The 19,739-nt window shown below is 34.9% G+C and overlaps 1 protein-coding gene across 6 annotated transcripts; it reads right to left on the bottom strand.

Annotated features, from left to right (window-relative positions):
• Window positions 1-1,074: 1,074 nt before the first annotated feature.
• Window positions 1,075-19,543, bottom strand: LOC149085504 (uncharacterized). Of its 6 annotated transcripts, none has more exons than XM_089233557.1 (6): window positions 19,205-19,543; window positions 9,004-9,174; window positions 7,646-7,798; window positions 3,668-3,758; window positions 2,267-2,401; window positions 1,075-1,244 (listed from the first exon to the last, which is right to left on the bottom strand). In XM_089233557.1, exons 2-6 carry the CDS (start codon window positions 9,169-9,171, stop codon window positions 1,114-1,116), a joined length of 678 nt encoding a protein of 225 aa, XP_089089683.1. In that variant the 5' UTR covers window positions 9,172-9,174; window positions 19,205-19,543; the 3' UTR covers window positions 1,075-1,113. The 6 variants fall into 6 exon arrangements, with proteins under 6 accessions (XP_089089683.1, XP_089089680.1, XP_089089677.1 ...); XM_089233554.1 differs by lacking the exon at window positions 19,205-19,543 and adding an exon at window positions 11,876-12,153; XM_089233551.1 differs by lacking the exon at window positions 19,205-19,543 and adding an exon at window positions 11,918-12,104.
• Between the last annotated feature and the right edge of the window lie 196 nt (window positions 19,544-19,739).

Below are 19,739 nucleotides of genomic sequence, written 5' to 3'. Positions count from 1 at the left end.
TTCATTGTCTTTGTTATGCTGATAAATCATAAGTGATTTCATAACATTCCATTGAGGACCTCAAGAATTAGACATATTGGATTCAATATGCACTTCATAAGCATGAGCCCACACTCATGTAGATTTCACACACTTCATAGAAAATTCATGTGAAATAATTGTGTTTCAAAAATTTTAAACTATACATAGCCTGTACAATTTTTTTTACTGTGGCCTTTCAAGACCACAGATGTGTTGCTTTGCCTTAATCACGAACATAATAATGTTGTGATGACAGATTTATATGGTGTGATAAATGTTTTAGATTTGAAAGATAAAAGTTATATAGAAAAAAAAGTTATTAAAAAGTGTGTAAAATATAAGTGTTTGGAGGATAGAGGATACTGATGATTGTCTATGTATTTTGCAGATGTCTTAGTTATGTATAACTAGTTAGTTAAAAATTTGATACATTGACCAAGTACATGTGAATGTTATGAAAAATAAAAATAAATACAAAAGTATAACTTTGTTACAATAAAGAACTTTGTGAACTTCTTCTCTGATTCTATTTTATTTATAAGGAAAATATATTTAGTGATGACCTGTGCGAGTCCAGAATAAAAAATAGTAGTAGTTAGAAAAGTGGAAAGATGTAAGGTCGGATTTAAACCTGTCAGGGTTTTTTTTATTGATAACTGATGATTATGCCAATTTGAATACTATTTACTGTTGCGTTATTGCATCATGCAACAGACAAAACATAGTCTATCACCAACAGATTAGAACAACAAAAATTGTTTGATACTATATGTTAAAAATTTACAGTTGATGTAACTGAAAACTTTTAATCCTTTAAAGGCTCAATTCATTCCAGGTTTTCGAGTGGCAATTATTTATGCATATTTTTTAAGACAAAGTTTTTAAACAAAACAGCATAATTATCAGGCATGGCTAATGTGAAGCCCTGCCATCTGTTTATTTATCCTATGCCCAAGCTACACTCAAAAAGGGTTAAAATATGTGCCCAAGCTCAGCTCAGGTTAAGCCGAGAAAAGCTGTGAAACAATAACTAAAAAAAAAGACAGAATTCAAGATTTTTAAAATAAATTATTATTATTCAGATACACATTTTTATGAATTTGGAAAACTGAAAGTGAATTGCTCTGCACTATCAAACTCGCTCATCCATGAGGAAGGCTTTTCTTTTGTTGCAAATGCTAGAAATTTTCCAGTTTTAGGTATTCCAGAAGTAATCACTTTCCCTGAAAAATAGAGAGAAAATAAAATACAATAATAAATTGCTAAACATAGCTATAAATAAGAATTATTGAAAAATTAGCACACAATATTTACTTCCAATTAATTTCAAACTAAAACATATATTTATACCTATGTTATAAATGAATATTGAAAGTTCTCAAACTGCAGAACAAAATATCTCAACGGTGTACAAATATTAAAACAAAAGCAAAATCAAATCAAAAATTAAAAATTGAAATCTTCTCATGCACGAAGGCCTCATATTACAGATGAATTCCACCTCATAAGAATTATTCAGGTATATTAAGCATTGTGTGTTGCCTGCAATCCTAATGAAATGTGAAACCAGTTCTAAAACCTGTTTTAAATGTGAGTAGTTTATACACAGTTGATATTATAGCATGATCATTTGATAATTTTCAGTATACCTTTTAATTTTCTGCATAGGGTGAGGGCTAATTAGACTGCAACCTACAGTGTATAGCTAATTCTCAATGGCAATGTTCTACATTTAATTTCTCTTGTTGAGAGATGGTGTACTAGCCCTCCAGAAGAGGGGATTTTCTGAAGTTATAATGTGTTCTGTTGCATCTCTGAATCAAGTAAGATTCCGACAAAGACTAAAGTCGAATCCTGTTGTAATGAACTCCAAGAGACTGGGAAAATCACTTCATTATAACAAAATTTCATTATAAAGGAATTCCAGGTTTTTGCATTGTTTCTATGTAAATTTGTCTGGGGGATTAGAAAAGTGTTTGTTAAAACAAGACTTTTTTTCACTATAACAGGATTGGACTGTGATTGGTTACAATACCTGGGACATCCTTTGGCACAGTAGGCTAGTTTGTATCAAACTGTGCTATCACACACACATATATTATTTTTCGATATTTTTTAACAGATGAATGAAAAAGTTAGAACATGAGAAAATTGAAGTTTCAAACAATAATCAATAAAAAAATAAAATTCCAAAACAAAACCAAAAAGATTGTTAATACGCATAAAAAATTTGTATAAAAAATACCTGGAAAAACTGTTTCTGTCTGTTCATTCATCTTTGATTTATAATTGCCACACAGGGAGTGCATGAGTTGTCGTTTCTTTGGAAGAGGGGCTGATTTATTTTCTAATGTTTTCACAGCAGACTGATACTTTGCTTCTATGTACATGAATTGGAAGAAAAAACAAATGATTACAGTTACTCATAGTACAGTAATTCATAGCAGAACTTTAAACTTACTCATACATATGAAATTCCAGTTACAAAAAACACGTCAAATTGAAATGTTTGCACAAGTAAAAGTTTATCAAACCAGATATAAATCAAAGTCAATAATGCACGAGGAAACTGAACAACAAATGTTTTTATTATTGTATGAACTCATACGGAGAAAAAAAAAGCTGTAACTGTGAGAAAGTTTAACATGAAGTACATAAATAGAAACACAAAAATCAGCTGAATAACATAGATTTTCTTCCATTCTGTTAGCAATATTATGCAAGTGTTATGGGCCACAACATGCACCTATTTCAGGGATGTAAAATTTACGCTTGCTGCACTCTCCAGTGCATTTTTATTTCATTTCAACCACGACATGCAATGTCAAAAATATTGTTTTGGTGCGTTGTGTCACCTTTTAAAGTTTAGCCCATCTATATCGAAACTCTCTGTATAATTTTCATTCCAACATGAATTACATATAAAAGGAATAAATTTACTATCCTATGTATGTGTTTTAGCTAATGATATTTTTAAACCCCTTTGACTGAAGAAACTGTGCATGCATGTGAATATAATAAAAAAATTAAAATTATTCTAAATTGGTAGTATTTTTGGAAGTTTTTATGCTTTTCGAGTTTCACTTTATTTGGGCACCCATGCATCTAACAGATAAAAATTTATCAACTGGACTAATAGGTAAACTGACTGCTAAACAAATGTTTCCTGGATGTGAAATGATGTTGTAATTAGTGACAGCTCATAAAATCTTTTATCACAAAATTTCATAGTAAAGAAAAAGAAGCAGAAGGTATCAGAGGTGGTACTGGTTATCAACTTGACATCTTTTTCATCTTATGTCCACAAACAGTCATGAAGCAATTTTGGCCTTATATTCATATCAAAGTTTTGCGTTAAAAAAAATTAATAATAATTACATTGTAAATACGATATCTAAGTCAATAATTAACTTTTTATTTTTAACATTGGGATCTAAGAAAAATGAAAAATGCCTAACTGCAAGAATGTAAATAGATACTTAATAAAGTAGGTAAAGCATCTATTTTGGTGCTACCCTAAACCAAAGCACTGGACCCACCTGCTGCCCCTAAGTTGTGGCCCACATGAACAAAATGACTGTTAGTAAGATCATGAGTCAATCTCTGGAACATAACAATAAAAATTCAATTAATACGATTGCAGCACCTGTTTTTTGATCCAATTTTTTGATTTGTAATTTTTTTGATATATCCTGAATGCACCACAATATTTCTTCTTCTATCCTAAGTTTAATGACCTGCAGGGAAAAAGTAACATTAAAAAGAGCAATCAGGCTACTGTAAAAAATCATAATGAAGGTTAAATTTTAAAAATTACATTCAAGGCTTGTTGTAACAATCCCCATCGTTCCACGGAAAACAGATGTTATACTAGAAGTTTGAAAATAAAATTTTGCATCTTTAAAAAAATTGATATTCAGATGGAATAAAAAAATGAAAATTATCAATTTTATATAGCAGGGAATAGCAATGCAAATGTATAAGGTAAAAGAAAATCGAATACATAATGTGCATGAAATTATAGACAAAGTATATAGCCTATACCAAAATATGGTGAGAATGATTGCTATACACGTTTTGGAACTCTATGAAGTTCCTTCTTCAATAGAAGACAAAAAAATAACTTTATATAGTGGAGGTTGCTTGCTTGTCAAGACCCCAAGTCAAAATGACCAGGCACATGAGAAGGGAGGAAAAATGACAGAAACACAGCATAAAATGGACAAAAAATGGCATGAACATGTATAGCGTGGGGCCAATGCACCCCAGTGACAATAACGGAACCAATTTATCTAATGTATATGAATATATATGAATTAGCATCATCATCATGCCCCCAGCCTTTTATGTCTATCTCCACCTATGGTATATATAGTGGACATTTTTACCATATTTTGGGCATATATATATATATACACACACACGTTGCCTACATATCTTTATTCTTTCACCCAAAAGATAATATCTTCGTATTTTTAATATAATGCATCGACATACATACAATTAAGGTCCAAGGATGTCCTTTGTATTTATTTGAAACAACCACCTTGAATGAATTTAATAAGTACTGATTTCCAGCATAAAAAAATATAGGATGCATAAAAAACAGGGGGTATGGCATTTTCCAAATAATGTGCAGTACTCAGATATGTCATTTATGTTTCAAGGGGTTGTATTGTTATTAAAATATAAAAATGTACTTTTTATACAGTCCCTGTGTACCCAAACCCTCCAATTAAAAAGCTGTTGCCCAGTCTCTCATTATCCCAACAAAAAAATTTCATGTTTCTAAGTTGAGATATTTGAATTTGAAAAATTGGAAATTTGCAGGGGGAGGACAGCATTAAATGGGGAAAAACCGTTTTAACCACATTTAATGCTTTTTTCACCAAATTTTTTGTTTTTTGAATTTTAATATTTCAACTTAAAAACATGGAATTTTTTTTGTTGGCATCAGGAGATGCCAACAAAAAACAACTTTCTAAGCGGGGGTTTTCAAGCACACGGGGGACTGTATAAAAAGTGATTTTTTATTTAAATAACCATACAACCCCTTGAAACATGAATGACATCTGAGTACTACACAGTATTTGGAAATTTTCCTAAAATTGGAAGTATACCTCTAGGATTAACAGTTTGCCAGAAAATGCCATACCCCCATTTGCTATGCATCCTCTACATATGTATATGTAATTCCACATGTCTGTACACATTCTACCTTTTTCAGAAGAAAAGGGATCCATTGTGAATGCCTATAAGACATGCTCTGACACACAGTAATTACAACGAGCGTTGAATGTACTAACATGAAATGTTTTAAAATATGAAACAATCTGAAATTATATGATTGTCAACCTCAAGTTACATATGGACTTTTTTTTTTCTTGTTTGCTCATAAAAAGTTATAGGATTGAGCTCTTTTGAAATTTTACTGACCATCATCTCAGCTTCACCTGTATACACAAAATATTAAAACATAATTATATATATAGACTATTAACCCATTAGTTCCTTGGACATAGATGCAATAATGCAATTGCTACTATTTTTCATATCAGAGTTATTTTATCATAGGAAAACATGAATATGATTTTTGAAAGGATTGGATAGATAAAAGATGCACGCAACTTTGGGAACACCACAGCAAAAACATTCATTTTCCTCTACATTTTTATTACGGAAAAGTGAAATTATTTACACTAGGTGTTGATATATTTTGATTCAAAAGAAACAAAACATATGGTTATATCATCAAAAGAAATATTTTGGAAGCTTAGTTGTCATGAAATTTGGAAAAACAATCTATATGAAGTGCAACATTACATTTTTCACAGTAATATACTGTCTGAGACTTGCAGAGACAACAATTTCTTCTATCGTGACTACTACCTTTTCGTATTTTGATTTCTTCCATCGAATCTCGCAGCATCAGATAAATTGTTGTTCTCTCAATGGTCTACCCTTTCTCACTTTGGGGGAAAATTGAAGTTGATGTTTTGTCGTCATCTATGGCGTCTACAAATGACTTTGTATAAATGTTTGAGCTACTTCAGACTTGAAATCAATCTGACGTACTTTGGAACTGTTTACTAATCTGTAAAATTTCCATGAGTTTACAATCGCACCATCAATTTCTGTAATGAAAAGTGCCCACCAACACTTTTTTCCTCTAATTTTTACATGATAATTGGTAACTGCATTGTCATTCAAGTCCACATCTCCCATTCTTTTGTTGTATTCTTCAACAATGTTTATTTGAGGTACCATGTAATTTTTTTGTCTTTGCAATTATATTGCCTCTCTGCTCCCATGGGTTCCGGACTGCAATATTTTGACATCATGGTTAGTATAGCATTGTCATAACATTGAACTGAAATCTATTGCTTTTTGTCCCAAGCAAATCAAAAGTGTTTTTTGTTTCTCTTGCCAGCTCTTTTGTACTTTCCAGCTGGTTGCAATGCATTAGACGATTTTCCCGAACAGTGCCCATGGCAACGATTTTTCTGTCAAGACTTTCAATAACTTGTATTGTGTTAAAAAGCTATCAAAAAATACTTATGCTGAAGGGATCAGTTACAACTTCCAGCAACTGCAACACCACTTATTCCCCAAATCCAGCATTGCACTCACACAACTTTGGGAAAGGTTTTAGGGTTAACATCCATCCTCCTTTTTGGTGTCATTTCAAGTGTTCTCCTATGTTTCAGAAAATTCACCCTTTTGTTCCCCTTATCAGGTTTCTGAAATATTTTTTTAGGGGATTTTTATTTCACTCTGAGAGAAACATATACCTCTTCATTGACACGAGTGCCCTAAATCAGAATGTTTAGCACTGTTTTGCGACAAGCCCTCAGCCTGGAAATTTTCTGCAGTAAAAATCCCCATATATGTAATAGTGGTTTTTTTTTTTTTTGCACTTTTTCTTAAAATTCTTCCAAATTGTTCTGCGACGTACGCCGCAGATTTTGGCACATTCTGCTTTGGGGCATGAGTGTTTGCATGTGTTTTTTCTGACACATTTTGACCAATGCCCTCAAAATTCCCAGACAAATCCAAGTTGCCTTCAAGCAGGGTAGATGCTATTATAATGGCCCAGCTTGCACCAGGATAACTTCATTAAGAGTGTGCACGCAGACGTTCTCCTTTCTCAGTTTTGGAATCTGGCAACCCTATGCGACATTATATACAGAGATAGAGAAAAATAGCAAACAAATAAGTGTTTTGAGTTTACTTAGTCAATAAGAAACGACTCTTCAGTGAAATATTGATTGTACAGAAGAAAGAAAATTTTTATGAATTGGCAACACTCAGTTTTAACAAAATTTAAGGTGAAGGAAAAAAATATTGCGCCTACACATCTTTGGGACTAGATGGGTTGAAATAACTCCTTTGCAATTTTTACACAGTTATGTACCTCATCAAACAAGCAATTTCACAAATTCGTGTGCAGCACCTATATTTGCATTACGGCACAAGGCCTGAACTAGAGGGGTTAGGGGGGAAAAGAATTCTCGTTACAAGCATGCACTAAACGGCCTTCTCTTGAATCAATGCTAAATTTAACAATCAATCATTATTAAAATTTAAAACACTGTTTGGAATTCATTTACATAAAAGAACTTACCAATTGATCTGATATATTCTCGGAGAAACATGTAGATGTTTCTGATTTTGATGAATGTGAAGATAATGTTACTGCAGTTTGAATTTTGTAGCTTGTCTCCTTATCTGCACAATTCTTATGACTTTCCATATTTTCAACCGGAACATTTTCTTGCTAGAGTTGATAAGAAAAAGATTTGTGAGTTAGTTAACTAGGTTCTTTTTAAAAAATTAGCCTAACCAGTTTAGCTTGCGAAGTAAAGTCATTTTGTACTGTTATATGATAGCAATAAATTTGATTTGAAAACCCTTTAAATTTCAAATCATTTATCAAAAACATATTTGTGGAAAATCGTAACTTTTGATTTTTTTCCAAACCAGTGGTGTGCTAAGTGTGAGTTGCAGCCCCAAGGGCATCACTAACCTGTGTCAGAAGCATCATGACATGTCGGCAATACTAATGCATATCTCATATTTTCTTCAAGTGAACTGTTACCACAACACTGGTAACAGAATAGGAGGACATATTATATTTATGCATTTTGCTGGTTCAAAGAGAATATTCAGTGTGTGTATATATATATATCGTCATGTTATTCATATCGAACAGCAACTTTCAGATTATGGAAAATTAAAACACACAAAAAATTATTTTTGAAATTTCATAGTTACTGTGCAAGCTGGAGCTGGTTTCTTCTAGTCACACGGCAGTCCAGTGGTTAGGGAGCTAGCTTCTGACTGTGCAGGTCTGGGTTCGAATCCCAGTTCGGGCACAGATGTCTACTAACATACTAACAAATTCCCTGGACAGATCGTAAAGATCTCTTGGGAATACGTGATCACATTATTATTATTATTTAATATTACTATTATTATCTACAGACTCTCATAAATTCAACCCCTAAATTACACAGCATTTGCTAATAAATGAAATACTTTTGAAATCATTTGTGGGGGGGGGGTGTAAATTCCCAATTTTTTTAAGGGTCACTTCAAGTTGAAGGTCCTGATTTCAAGTAAAGCAACAATAATTATATTCATAGACATTGCCATTACACACAATAATTGTTTTTTCTGGTTCTCGTTCTCTTTTCATTATTAAAAACTGTTGTTTATGTGAAACACTAGTTTGAATAATCCAACTGGTCATTCCTTCAATAATAACACCTTCTTCTACTTACCAAATAATATTAAGCTTTGCTGAACATTGCATTATCTCATGGTTAGTTCTTCACCTTTCGTGGGGTAAAAAATTTTGCACCCTGGTTAATCTGCTTCCTGGATAATCAAGGTTCTACTGTATATTTTTTAAATATTTTGATATTTTAGTGGGATAAAATGATAGAAAATTATAATGTGTAAATTTAGTGGTTTACTAACATTTGGATTAGAATCCTTTGCTTTTCTATTTCTTTTTTTCCGTTTGTCTTTTCCATTGTTTATTTGTTTTACTCTCACAGTATCTTTCATGGACTTGTCTTGTGCATCACTGTTTATTTTCACAGAATTTTCACTGCAAATTACATCATGCTTTGAATTTTTGTCCATAATCTGAAACATAAAAATATCCGATAAAAACTCTATTTTTCAAGATATATGGTTTAAAGTTAAATGTTAGGTGAATAGTGTAGACCTACACAAATAATGCTTGAACCTTATAGACAAGTCAGTAAAATAGCAATCTTCAAATAATTACAAAATATTAAAAACCACTATAACAGTATACAGTCGAACCTCCTGATAACGGGCACCCTTAGGACCAAAAATTTCATCTACTAATGGGGAGGTGTGATAAGTGAACCCTTGTTTATACGACTTTTGCAAATCAAAGTGAAAGACTGTGTATGAGATCGCATTCCAAGAGTAGGGTGGGCGAAAATGAACACCATGAGGCGAGGAGGGGCAATGTAGAACCTCTTATTTTCATGAGTAATCGTAGATAACCATCAGAGAATGGCAAAACTACTGTTTCTACAACCAGACCCTTTTTTTTTTTTCAAACCGAGCACAACTCAGGTCTATCGCCATAGGCAATTTACTACCTAGTAAGTTGTGCCGGAAGTGTTAGTGTGTGTACCTAATAGTCTGAGTGCGTATCTAGTGTTGCGCATGATTTTTCATTGCTGCCATCTATAGCCTATCTCAGAAGTGAAGTGAAGAACCAGACACTGGGTGGTCATTTTTGTCAGATGCACCAACAAATTAACAAAGGATGGCACCCTTTTTATGACTCTTGAATGGGCTTCCCATCTATGGCTCCAAAAGCCGTCAAAGAAACTTCTTTTTGAACCCAAGCTTCAAATCTTTGTTAGTCACTCAAAAAAAAAAAAGAAACGTGTTCTTCTCTCTCTATGAGCTTGCACACACACATATATATATATATATATTGATGGAAGTCAAATTTTGACAAAACTATTTCTACTGCAAATCAAAAAAAATCAGTTTGCATGATTTTACTGTCCGCTATCAGGAGTGTGTCCAGGAAGAGTGTCCACTGACGGGAGGTAAAATACAATAAAGCCTTATTCCATAGGACCGGGAATCGGAAAAGTGCCTGTTATTGGAGGTTCCACTGTAGTTATAATTTTTTCTCAAAGTAGAAAAAAAGCTATGCTTGATTTTCTTGATGTGACTCAAGATTTCAATCTTAATAAGTAAACATATATCAGCTTCCTTTTCTAAGCCTAAAAAAATATGCAGTAAAGCATCGATTATCCAAATACAAATCAACCGAAACATCGGTTGACTGAAAGTGTTCCAGTCAGCACATTCAAATTTACATGCTATGTAGAAGTTCTGCTAGCGGCCGCTGGTGCTTTTAGTGAAGCAAAAGAAAATTTTGAACTTCTTTTCCTAAATTGTACTTCAATGGCCATTTTAAACTTGTCGAATTAGGCTAGTCAATTTTCTGCATTATTTGCAAGACACGTGACACAAAATGTATGTAGTTTTGTGTTTAATATTAGTGTTTCTTTGTTTCATATTTCTCCTATGACATTGGTACAATTTTGTTCCATGAATGATCGGTTATCTGAAAAAGCAGTTATCCAAACACCCCCCAGTCCCCAATTGTTTCGGATAATCGATGCTCTACTGGACATAAGTAGTCCTAAATATTACTGTAGAATTAAAATGAGCAAAACACACCTCGTTTATAGCTGATATATTATTCAAATGAGTGCACTAAACTTGGTAACATAAGGAGAGGGTGTATAGTAATGTCTTGTAGATTTTGATGCATTATAAAAGCACAGCAGTTTTTCTTGTGTGGGCGCAGTAGCTCAGGTCGATAAGATACTCACCTAAACTACCAAACAATGTTTAGAGGTATCATGAGTTTGACACCTGGTTCATCCTTGTCAGAAACTTTCCTGACGTGGGGATACAACAGAAACGGCAACATGACCACAGAAAAAGATTGCTACCGCAGGGAGTCCCACATGAAGTGATTAGCACAAAAACCTTCTGGTGAGTATAAAAATGCTACCATTTGAAATCTGCAATAAACTGTGGGTCCGTCTAATTAGCCCTTGTGTGCAGAAAATGACCATGGTGCGACAAAAATGACCAATGATCAGCTTTTCTTGTGGCTATAGGCCTATCCTAAGTTTAAAACAATTCCACCACTGGGACAAATTGGTGGTCGAGTCATTTTGTAAATATTTCATACCACACAGCATTTTTAAAAAAAATACACACTGGAAGGGCCTTACTCAATGCGAGATTCCTACCCTCTGTCTACACATATTTACAAGAACTTTATTACACAAATTTATGATTGTGTTTATTTTTATTGATTTTAAATTTATATTTTGAATTTGCTGGTAGTTGCTCCAATTAATGACATGTTTCTTGCAGAGCATGCGTGGCTGCAATTTCGCAAATTTGTTAAAAAATGTGTTTTGTTATAATTTTTCTTTTTTTTTCTTGTGAAGTTTGCAATCCAAATTTTTTTTTATTACAATAGTTTGAACCATAAAGGTAGTTATGTATTTGAAAAGTAATATTACTCCAATACATTTATTTTATGTGCGATATTTGAGGCTTTGCATGTCTTCAATAAAGCCCTGTGTAAGCAGTACAATTCCAAATAGATTATTTAAAATGACTTTTCCGGCATTCAATACGTGCCATTGAATGTCGGATTGCCATCTATGAAAAAAACTATCAGCTTCAAAATAAAAAGAGCATTTAAAAGGTATTTTCCATGGGTGAATATTTAAATGACACTTGATAATTTTCAAAGTAATACCATGCCTATGGTCTTTTACTGAAATGACTGCACTATATATACCGAATTTAACGATAGGTCTTGCACAGTGTTGCGGAGAATTGTCAGTTAAAAAATTTATTCCTAACGGAGTAGAAACGTAATGCAATGTAACTTCGACATCTGTGACATATTTCATGTGTAATAATTAGACAGGGCTTTTTGGCTAATATTTCACGTGTATCTATTTATATTTACTATAATACAAAGCAGTTACGGTCAAAGCGCTTGCAGAGACCTCTTCAAGCGCTTTGGTTACGGTTAGATACAATACAATACAATAATAATTATACAGGGCTCTCGGCTACTATGACCATCCCCTGATCATTGAAAAAAACAAATTGAGAAAGGAGATGCCAGGATCATAACAAAAGCAAAAGCAACATCTAGGAAATTAGAAAAAAGAAATTAAAGCCTATCAATTATACATTAACAGTCAATAACAATTAATTAAAAAAATAATAATTGTCAAAATTAAATGACAACAAAAACCATGAATAATACATTGTCGCAGGTGATGACAACAACAAAAGCATAAGAATCATAGCACACATAATGACAACAATAAAAGTATTGAATGAAACAAAGCAAAGAATAGTAATACTGAAAAATATATACACATATATATAGTGAGTATCGATAGGATGAAACCTGAATACCAACAGCTAGACGAAACGGGAACTACGAGTGACGAAACGTTCAAAGAGAGGAATAATAATATTAGGAGTCGTCGACGCAAAATCTCGCCAACAAGAGACCGGAAAATGAAGATCGCGGAAAGTAGCATTACGCACAGAATCATAATGACTGCAATAAAAAAGAAAATGAGAAGCAGTTTCCAAATTGTTACAATGGCTACACAATGGACTATGCGCCCTATTAATGCGATGTAAATACTCAAAAAGAGGAGCCCTGTTACAGAGGAGCTTGTAAAACATATTTTCAAATTTACCGGACGAAAAAAAGGATGAATACAATTTGCAACAGTCATAAAATGGACGGAAATAAGGAAGTGTATTTTCAAGTGATTGAGTGAAATATTTTTTATATCAGGATTTAAAAATTGAGATCAGATCTTCTGGGTAGAGGCTGGAAGGGGTTACACGCTGAGAAGAAGCCGCAGTGCGAACATGACTATCAATAATCTCATTAAAAGTAATGCCAGAGTGACCAGGGACCCAGATAATAGAAATGTGACTAGAAAGACAGCTTGTGAAAACAAGCTGGTAATAAAGAAGAAAAATGACTGTAGGAGAATGGAATGAGAACGCTCGTGCTGCAGAAATAACAGATTTGGAGTCTGAGATTATGACAATGGGTTGCCGAGAACCAGGAATAAAAAATCGGAGGCCAAGAATGATTGCAAGAGCTTCCCCGGTAAACACAGAAGAGCTAGAATTGATAAACCACGTCTTGACGACGTTAGTTAAGGGACAGAAAGCGCCGCAGACAACTTGGTTTTTCTTAGAGGCATCCGTGGCAATGATGATGGAAGATGGGTCCAAGGAGTCTAAATAGTGCTGGAACGAAAGTTGTAAGGAACCATGGGGGAAACTTTTCTGAAAATCCAAGTCATCAGTGATGAAAGAAACGTTTTGAAGATGCCGAGGGTAAAAATCAAAAATAGGTTGAAGAGTGCTTGTAAGATTGAAATCAATAGTATCGGAAAAGTTTTCCATTTTCGTCCTCAGAGGGGGGGGGGCGGCTAAACGTCTGAAACCTGAGTCCCACAGATTAGAAGGGCCCTGGGAGGGTGACGCCGTTGACCGAATGCAAGCAGAGCCACATCGAGATGAAAGGAGTTCAGTAAGAGTCGGTAATGCCAAAATCATTCTCATTTTGTCAATTCTAGTAGATATAGGTAGACCTAAAATCGAACGCAAAGCAGAGTGATAAATAATATTAATTTTAGAAAGAGATGAACGAGAGGAATTGAACCAAGCATGTGCACCATAGCATAGAAGACCAGACACCATATTCAAGATAATGGGTTTCGTATACTTGCAAGGAACATTTCTAGAGCGGAATGCGATGGACCGACAGATATTTAAAATAAAAGTGCCTTTAGTTTTAATAGTACTGAGTTGTTTTGTCCAAGTCAGAGATCTATCAAAAAAGACCCCCAGAATTTTTATGAAGGGATCAAAAGGAACAGACACTCCACCAATAGTAAATGTAGGAAAATGAAAGGAACGTTTCCTAGTAAAACTTGAAAATTTTAACTTGGGAAGGGAGATAGTGAGACCACTGTCTTCAGCCCATTGCATGGTCTTAGATACAGCGAGAGTAAGAAAAGATTCGGCGGAGGATCCATCCGAACAACTTGCGGCCAGGAAAATATCGTCCGCATACAAGAAGAGATGAATGTTGAATGTTGGGGAGCAAGTATGAAGGTAAATCAATCGTAAATAAAATAAAGCGAACAGAAGAGGCGATAAAGAAGAGCCTTGAAGGAGACCAGTAGTAGGACTGGACTTCCTGCCTCTCCAGTGAATAAAATGGAGACGGTTGATGAGGTATTCATAAAGCCGCGATAGAAATTTCTTATCGAACCCCATTCGTGCTAACTTGTTAATTAGAAGATCATGACGAACCGAATCATACGCTGCTTTCAAGTCTAAGGCAATGAGATACAAGACATGAGAGTTCTTGAAAGCATCCCAGATAGTGGACACAATGTCTCGTAAACATGATTCTGAACCAGTTTTGGGGCGAAACCCATAAAAGCAAGAAGAGAACAAATTAAATTTGAATGAAATCCAATTTAATCTAAAAAGAATGAGGCGTTCGAAAATTTTGTTCACAATGTTAATCAAAGTGAGAGGTATAAAAGCAGAGGGTTCCGATGGTGAACGGCCAGGTTTTGGAATAAAGACAATTCTGCCTTCCTTAAATGAAGGAGGGATATAATTTGATGACCATAATTCGTTGAACGCATGTAGAAATTCCAGACCTTTTTTTGGAAGACTTTTATAGACTCGTAGTGGGATACTGTCTGGACCCGGAGTACTCGACCTACCAGTCCGAAGAGCTCGCAATAATTCTATATCTGTAAACGCCATATCCATATGTTCACCGAATGAATGAGGGGGGCCCACAAAGACATGAGGGGGAACCCTACGACCGCACGGGAAATGATGATCTCGGAAGAGGTCAATTTGATCAAGAGCGTCGGCATAAGAGTTTTGGGCAATGACAAAAATATGATGAGAGTTATCAAAAGATTTGTTTGCGACGTATCTATGACGTCTTAGTGTTGAATAAATCTTGGAAGGCGGAGAGAAAGGAAGTAACTCATCTGAAAGAAGTTTCACTCTCAGAGTGCGAAGGTGGCACCGAAATTTAGCAGACAACCGTTTGTATGAGACCCAGTTGTCTTGCGAAGGAGAACACCTAAAACGACGAAAGGCCAGTTTTTTCTCCTTAAGGAGAAGACGCCCATCTTTATCAAGAGAAATACGAGGGTAACGAGGGCGCCTGGTGATAAAGGAATTATTTTGAACCGTTTCAGAAATGGAAGCATAGAGAGTATCAAACGGTGCGTTAGCGGAAACCCTACTTAAATCTTTTAAGTAAGGATGCCCAACGAATTTTGTATGAGTAGTAGATATTAGAACTGGACAATGAGGAGAATGAGATCATAGCAGGAAGATGATCACTACCAAATAATGATGACAACGGTGACCAAGATAGTGAACGATGAACCTCAGGCGATGAAAAACACAAATCCAGATAGGATTGCGTGGTAGCACCATAATAGGTAGGGCAGGTGGGAGGAGTAAGGCTTGGATAAATACCAGTTATAAAGAGCTCGGCCAGCAGTTGAATCAAAATGCGAATTCCACGCAGAGAAATGGGCATTAAAATCACCAAGAAGAACAAAGTCCCCGGAAATAAAATTGAAAATTTCATTAATAGCTGTGAAAGAGAAAGGAGATGAGGGCCGGTAAGCATTGATGAGGTATAACGGACGATCTGTAAAAAATATTTTGACAATAAGGAGTTCAAACGATGAGTCCACTCTTTTCCAAATAAATTGGGAGGGGTAGATTGAACGAACTGCAAGTACAAGACCACCCCCGAAATCGTCAGGGGGTCTATTACGCTCACGTCGTTATACAACGAGGACGTTAGTGACGTCACGCCCTTAACGCAAATTCTCAACGAGCCTCATAACGCAAATCTCAGCGACCATTGTCAAAAACTTGATTTTTCTCAGCAACCCGCGGTATGTCGTTATCTATTTTACGAAAAACTCCCTGGTCCGAGAGTTGCGTTAGCTCCGAAAGGGATGGACCAATCGGATAATTTTTTCCGCTGCTGATAATCATCATCACTATCAACGAGTGCTGCAGCACGTGCGTTATTATTATTTTATTTATTTGTACGCGTTAGTGTGAGTTGGTTGTCCCTAATTTTCTAAGCTGCATTTTTTTTAATTCATCCGGATTTTTTTTATTTTCATCAAATATTTGAGAAAAAGGTAGGCTATGCACGCACATGATACTGGCGCGGGGAAATTTTCTAAATTATTACGTTTAAAAAATGATTTTCTATTGAAGTTCAATGACGCTATGTGAATTTGCAAAACGACTATCAAAAATATCATCATCATATATTACCATGTTTTTAACACATTTAATCTACCGTCTTGATATTAAGTCAAAATCAAGAACAAGTAACCTTTTATTTACATCATTAATTCGACAATTGGTTTCCTTGTTTCACACATGAGAATGAAGTGCCACTAAATTTACACTGTTGTTGACATCTTTTTTATACTCCGATCAGAAAATGCACTCAAGGATTAGAAAAAATTTATTTGTTGATTAATAAAATTTACTTTGATTTTTTTATAGTGTACTTAGTGCGCAGAGTATAGTGTGTGTATAATGGTGTTTACTGCATTACACGTCTGTGTACTGCACAGAAAGTAGCAATACTTAATTGATATTACAAAATATCAATGTTATTAAACGAATTAAGAAGGGGAAAATCTGGAGACGTTTAAATATATATTGACGTCGATTTTGAACGAGGTGTAAAAAAAAATATTGAGCGAATTTTAAAATGTCTTGAAAACATCGCGATAGAGATATTTACCAGTTAAATAATATTCTTATATTGAGATGAGTTTAAGATTAGAATAAAGGCATTTCCATGCAAGATTAAAAAAAAAAAAACGTTGTGTAGAGAGATTTATCTTTGTACCGAGTATAATAATTTATAACGATTTACGACTATGAATAATTTTTTCCAATCAGTATGTGTACAGATAACATTTTAAACGATAATGCTGTCTCTAAATCATGTTACTAAATTAAGTAACGTAATTCAGAGAATTATTATTCATTATAATGAACAATTTGATAAATTAATAATGAATGAATAATTTCCAATTCTAACTAATTTGTCTCCGTTGCTCTCACCTTCATCGAAAAATGTACGCGCGAGCGGCCATGTTTATTTCCGTAACGCGAACATAACGAGTGGTCTCCGGTTCTCGTTAGTTAACGTTTTACGTAGCGATCTCGATAACGAATATCGCTAGTAACGATGTGAGAAAAATCAACCTTTAGCGATGGTGACGTAAATCTATCCCACAATGCACCGCAAACCCCAAACACGTTTGCAACGCGGGCATAACGACATGAGCGTAATAGACCCCCAGGTCTATCAGCACGATAGATATGAAAACCCGGAAGGAAGAAATTTTTTGATGGCTTCAAAAAAGATTCCTGAAAGCATAAAGCATCATAATGTAACATATAATTATGTATCGCTAAATATTTAGATGAAATACCCCTAACATTCCATGAGATAATCTTGATATTACTGTCAACATTATTCATTAAATAGCAAATAGTAAAAAAAAAAAAAAAAAATAAGGAAAAGACATAAAAATAACCCAGACTTTAGGAGGAAAAAAAAAACAAAACAAGTTTGAGCACGATAACAATGAAATCTTTTCACTGAATGCAGAAAGAAAAACAAGGGGGGGGGGGGAAATACGCACATAACAAAGGCAAAAAAGACAAAAAACATCGCTATCTCCTTGATAACGATCGGGTGCGAGGGGCACTCAAGTTCAAGATTGGGGCTCAGACCCCTTTTTTTGTCTTTTGATTGTTCGGCGTTGCTTCGCTCTTTCCGCGGGCGAAATGGAGAAATCATTACACTCGAATTCACTAGAAACATCGGAGATTAGACCTTTTTCAGATGGTAGTGTGTCATTAACGTTTATACCAGAAGGACCGGAGGCCTCCATGTCCACAAGTGCACCGTCTGAAGCTGGCATGCACGTATTTCGGAGTGATGACTGAATTGAGCTCACGATCACCAGTATCAAGGATTTAATTGAGTTGTGGAGAGATTCTTGGAGACTAGCATTTAGCTCCTTGAGAACGATTTCTCTAAGAGCGTTTACCTCTGCATGAACAAAGGATCTGATCTCCTGTTTCAAAGAGTTAATGTCCGACGAAGTTGAAATATTGGCTCGACCAGCATACGACGTATCATTGGATTTGCACCTGGCTCGCGCAATGTTTATGGGGACATAGTTTTCAGCTTTGTATTTGAGGACTTTCGCTTCAAAAATAAATGTCGGGCAATTTCGGTCAGTGGCAAAGTGAGAAGCTTTGCAGTTTATACAAGAAACAGAGTTTTGACGTTGGTCATAGTCATGGTTATCGCCACCACACTTTTTGCAAATTTGATTAGTAGCTCTACAAAACTTTTTTCTGTGCGAATAGTTAAAACACTTTTGGCATTGCTTTGGGTGATCTATGAAACGGCGTGGGTGGAAAATTAGGAACCACAATTTGACCTCACTTGGTATACTTTTACCAAGAGTCGTGACTAATATCGTCTGCAAGGGATTATTGTCTTTGATGAAACGACGGACACTGATAACCTGGAGGTTTTCACTTTGGAGCTCATCTGCGATTTCGCAAACCGGAATATCAGTAGGGACATTATTAAGAATAAATTTAGATGAGATGGATTCTGTAAGAAGGAAAGGTTTGACAGGAATATCAAATATATTGACAATCTTCAAGATTTCCTTAGCTATTTGTGGATCACCTGTGGTAATCAGAAGCTTACCGGCACGGGTGAAGCGAATTTCATGAATATTTTTGGGGTTTGAAATTTGGCCACAAATGTATTTCTTCAAATCAATGGGTCTTGTTTTCGGAATAGCTTGCGGACCGGAAAGTCTGAGAGTAAACAGACACGCTGGTTCGGAATGATCGATGATATCCATGTCGCAAATCGAGGACGACCAAACATTAAAAGGGTTAGGCACCTTACCTGTGCTAGCCGAAGCGAAGGTCTCTGACTTGGCAGAATTCATGGTTGTTTGGAACACTTTGATACTATTAGCCAGAATAGCTATGAAATTATCCTTGTTCTTGAGAAGGGCATTGTAACCACGTGGGAAAACAGAGCCCTTACCTTGAGTCCGAACTTTATAAGATTTCACTTTGAATCGAAAAAATAATTTACGAAATATCAAAATAAATAATCACCGAACCACTAGAAAAGTATAGGATAATCCAAACACGTTGAAAGGAAAAAACGAGAAAAAACAAAATTTTTACGAAAAACGCGAATTAACACTAAGGAACTACCACACGTGCCTTAGCCTACGATTTTTTTTTTCAAACTCCAGTTACGGTTAGATTAATGAAATTTCGTTTGTTTCGAATTCTCTTTTCCTCTTCAATTAATTCTTCTCCGACTGCTGAGAACGAGGTTGAAAAAAATTGATAATGAACTTTAGTTTTTTGATGACATGATGAGATATATTGAAGATAAATTTAGACAAAAATGAAAGATTTACTGT

Source organism: Pholcus phalangioides, unplaced genomic scaffold, assembly GCF_987345545.1.
Source record: "Pholcus phalangioides strain wild (caught in Gottingen) unplaced genomic scaffold, Ppha-v1.0 ptg000007l_1, whole genome shotgun sequence".
NCBI lineage: Eukaryota > Metazoa > Arthropoda > Arachnida > Araneae > Pholcidae > Pholcus > Pholcus phalangioides.
Note: the sequence above shows the minus strand (reverse complement) of the source record. Positions and strands in the feature narration are given on the sequence as shown.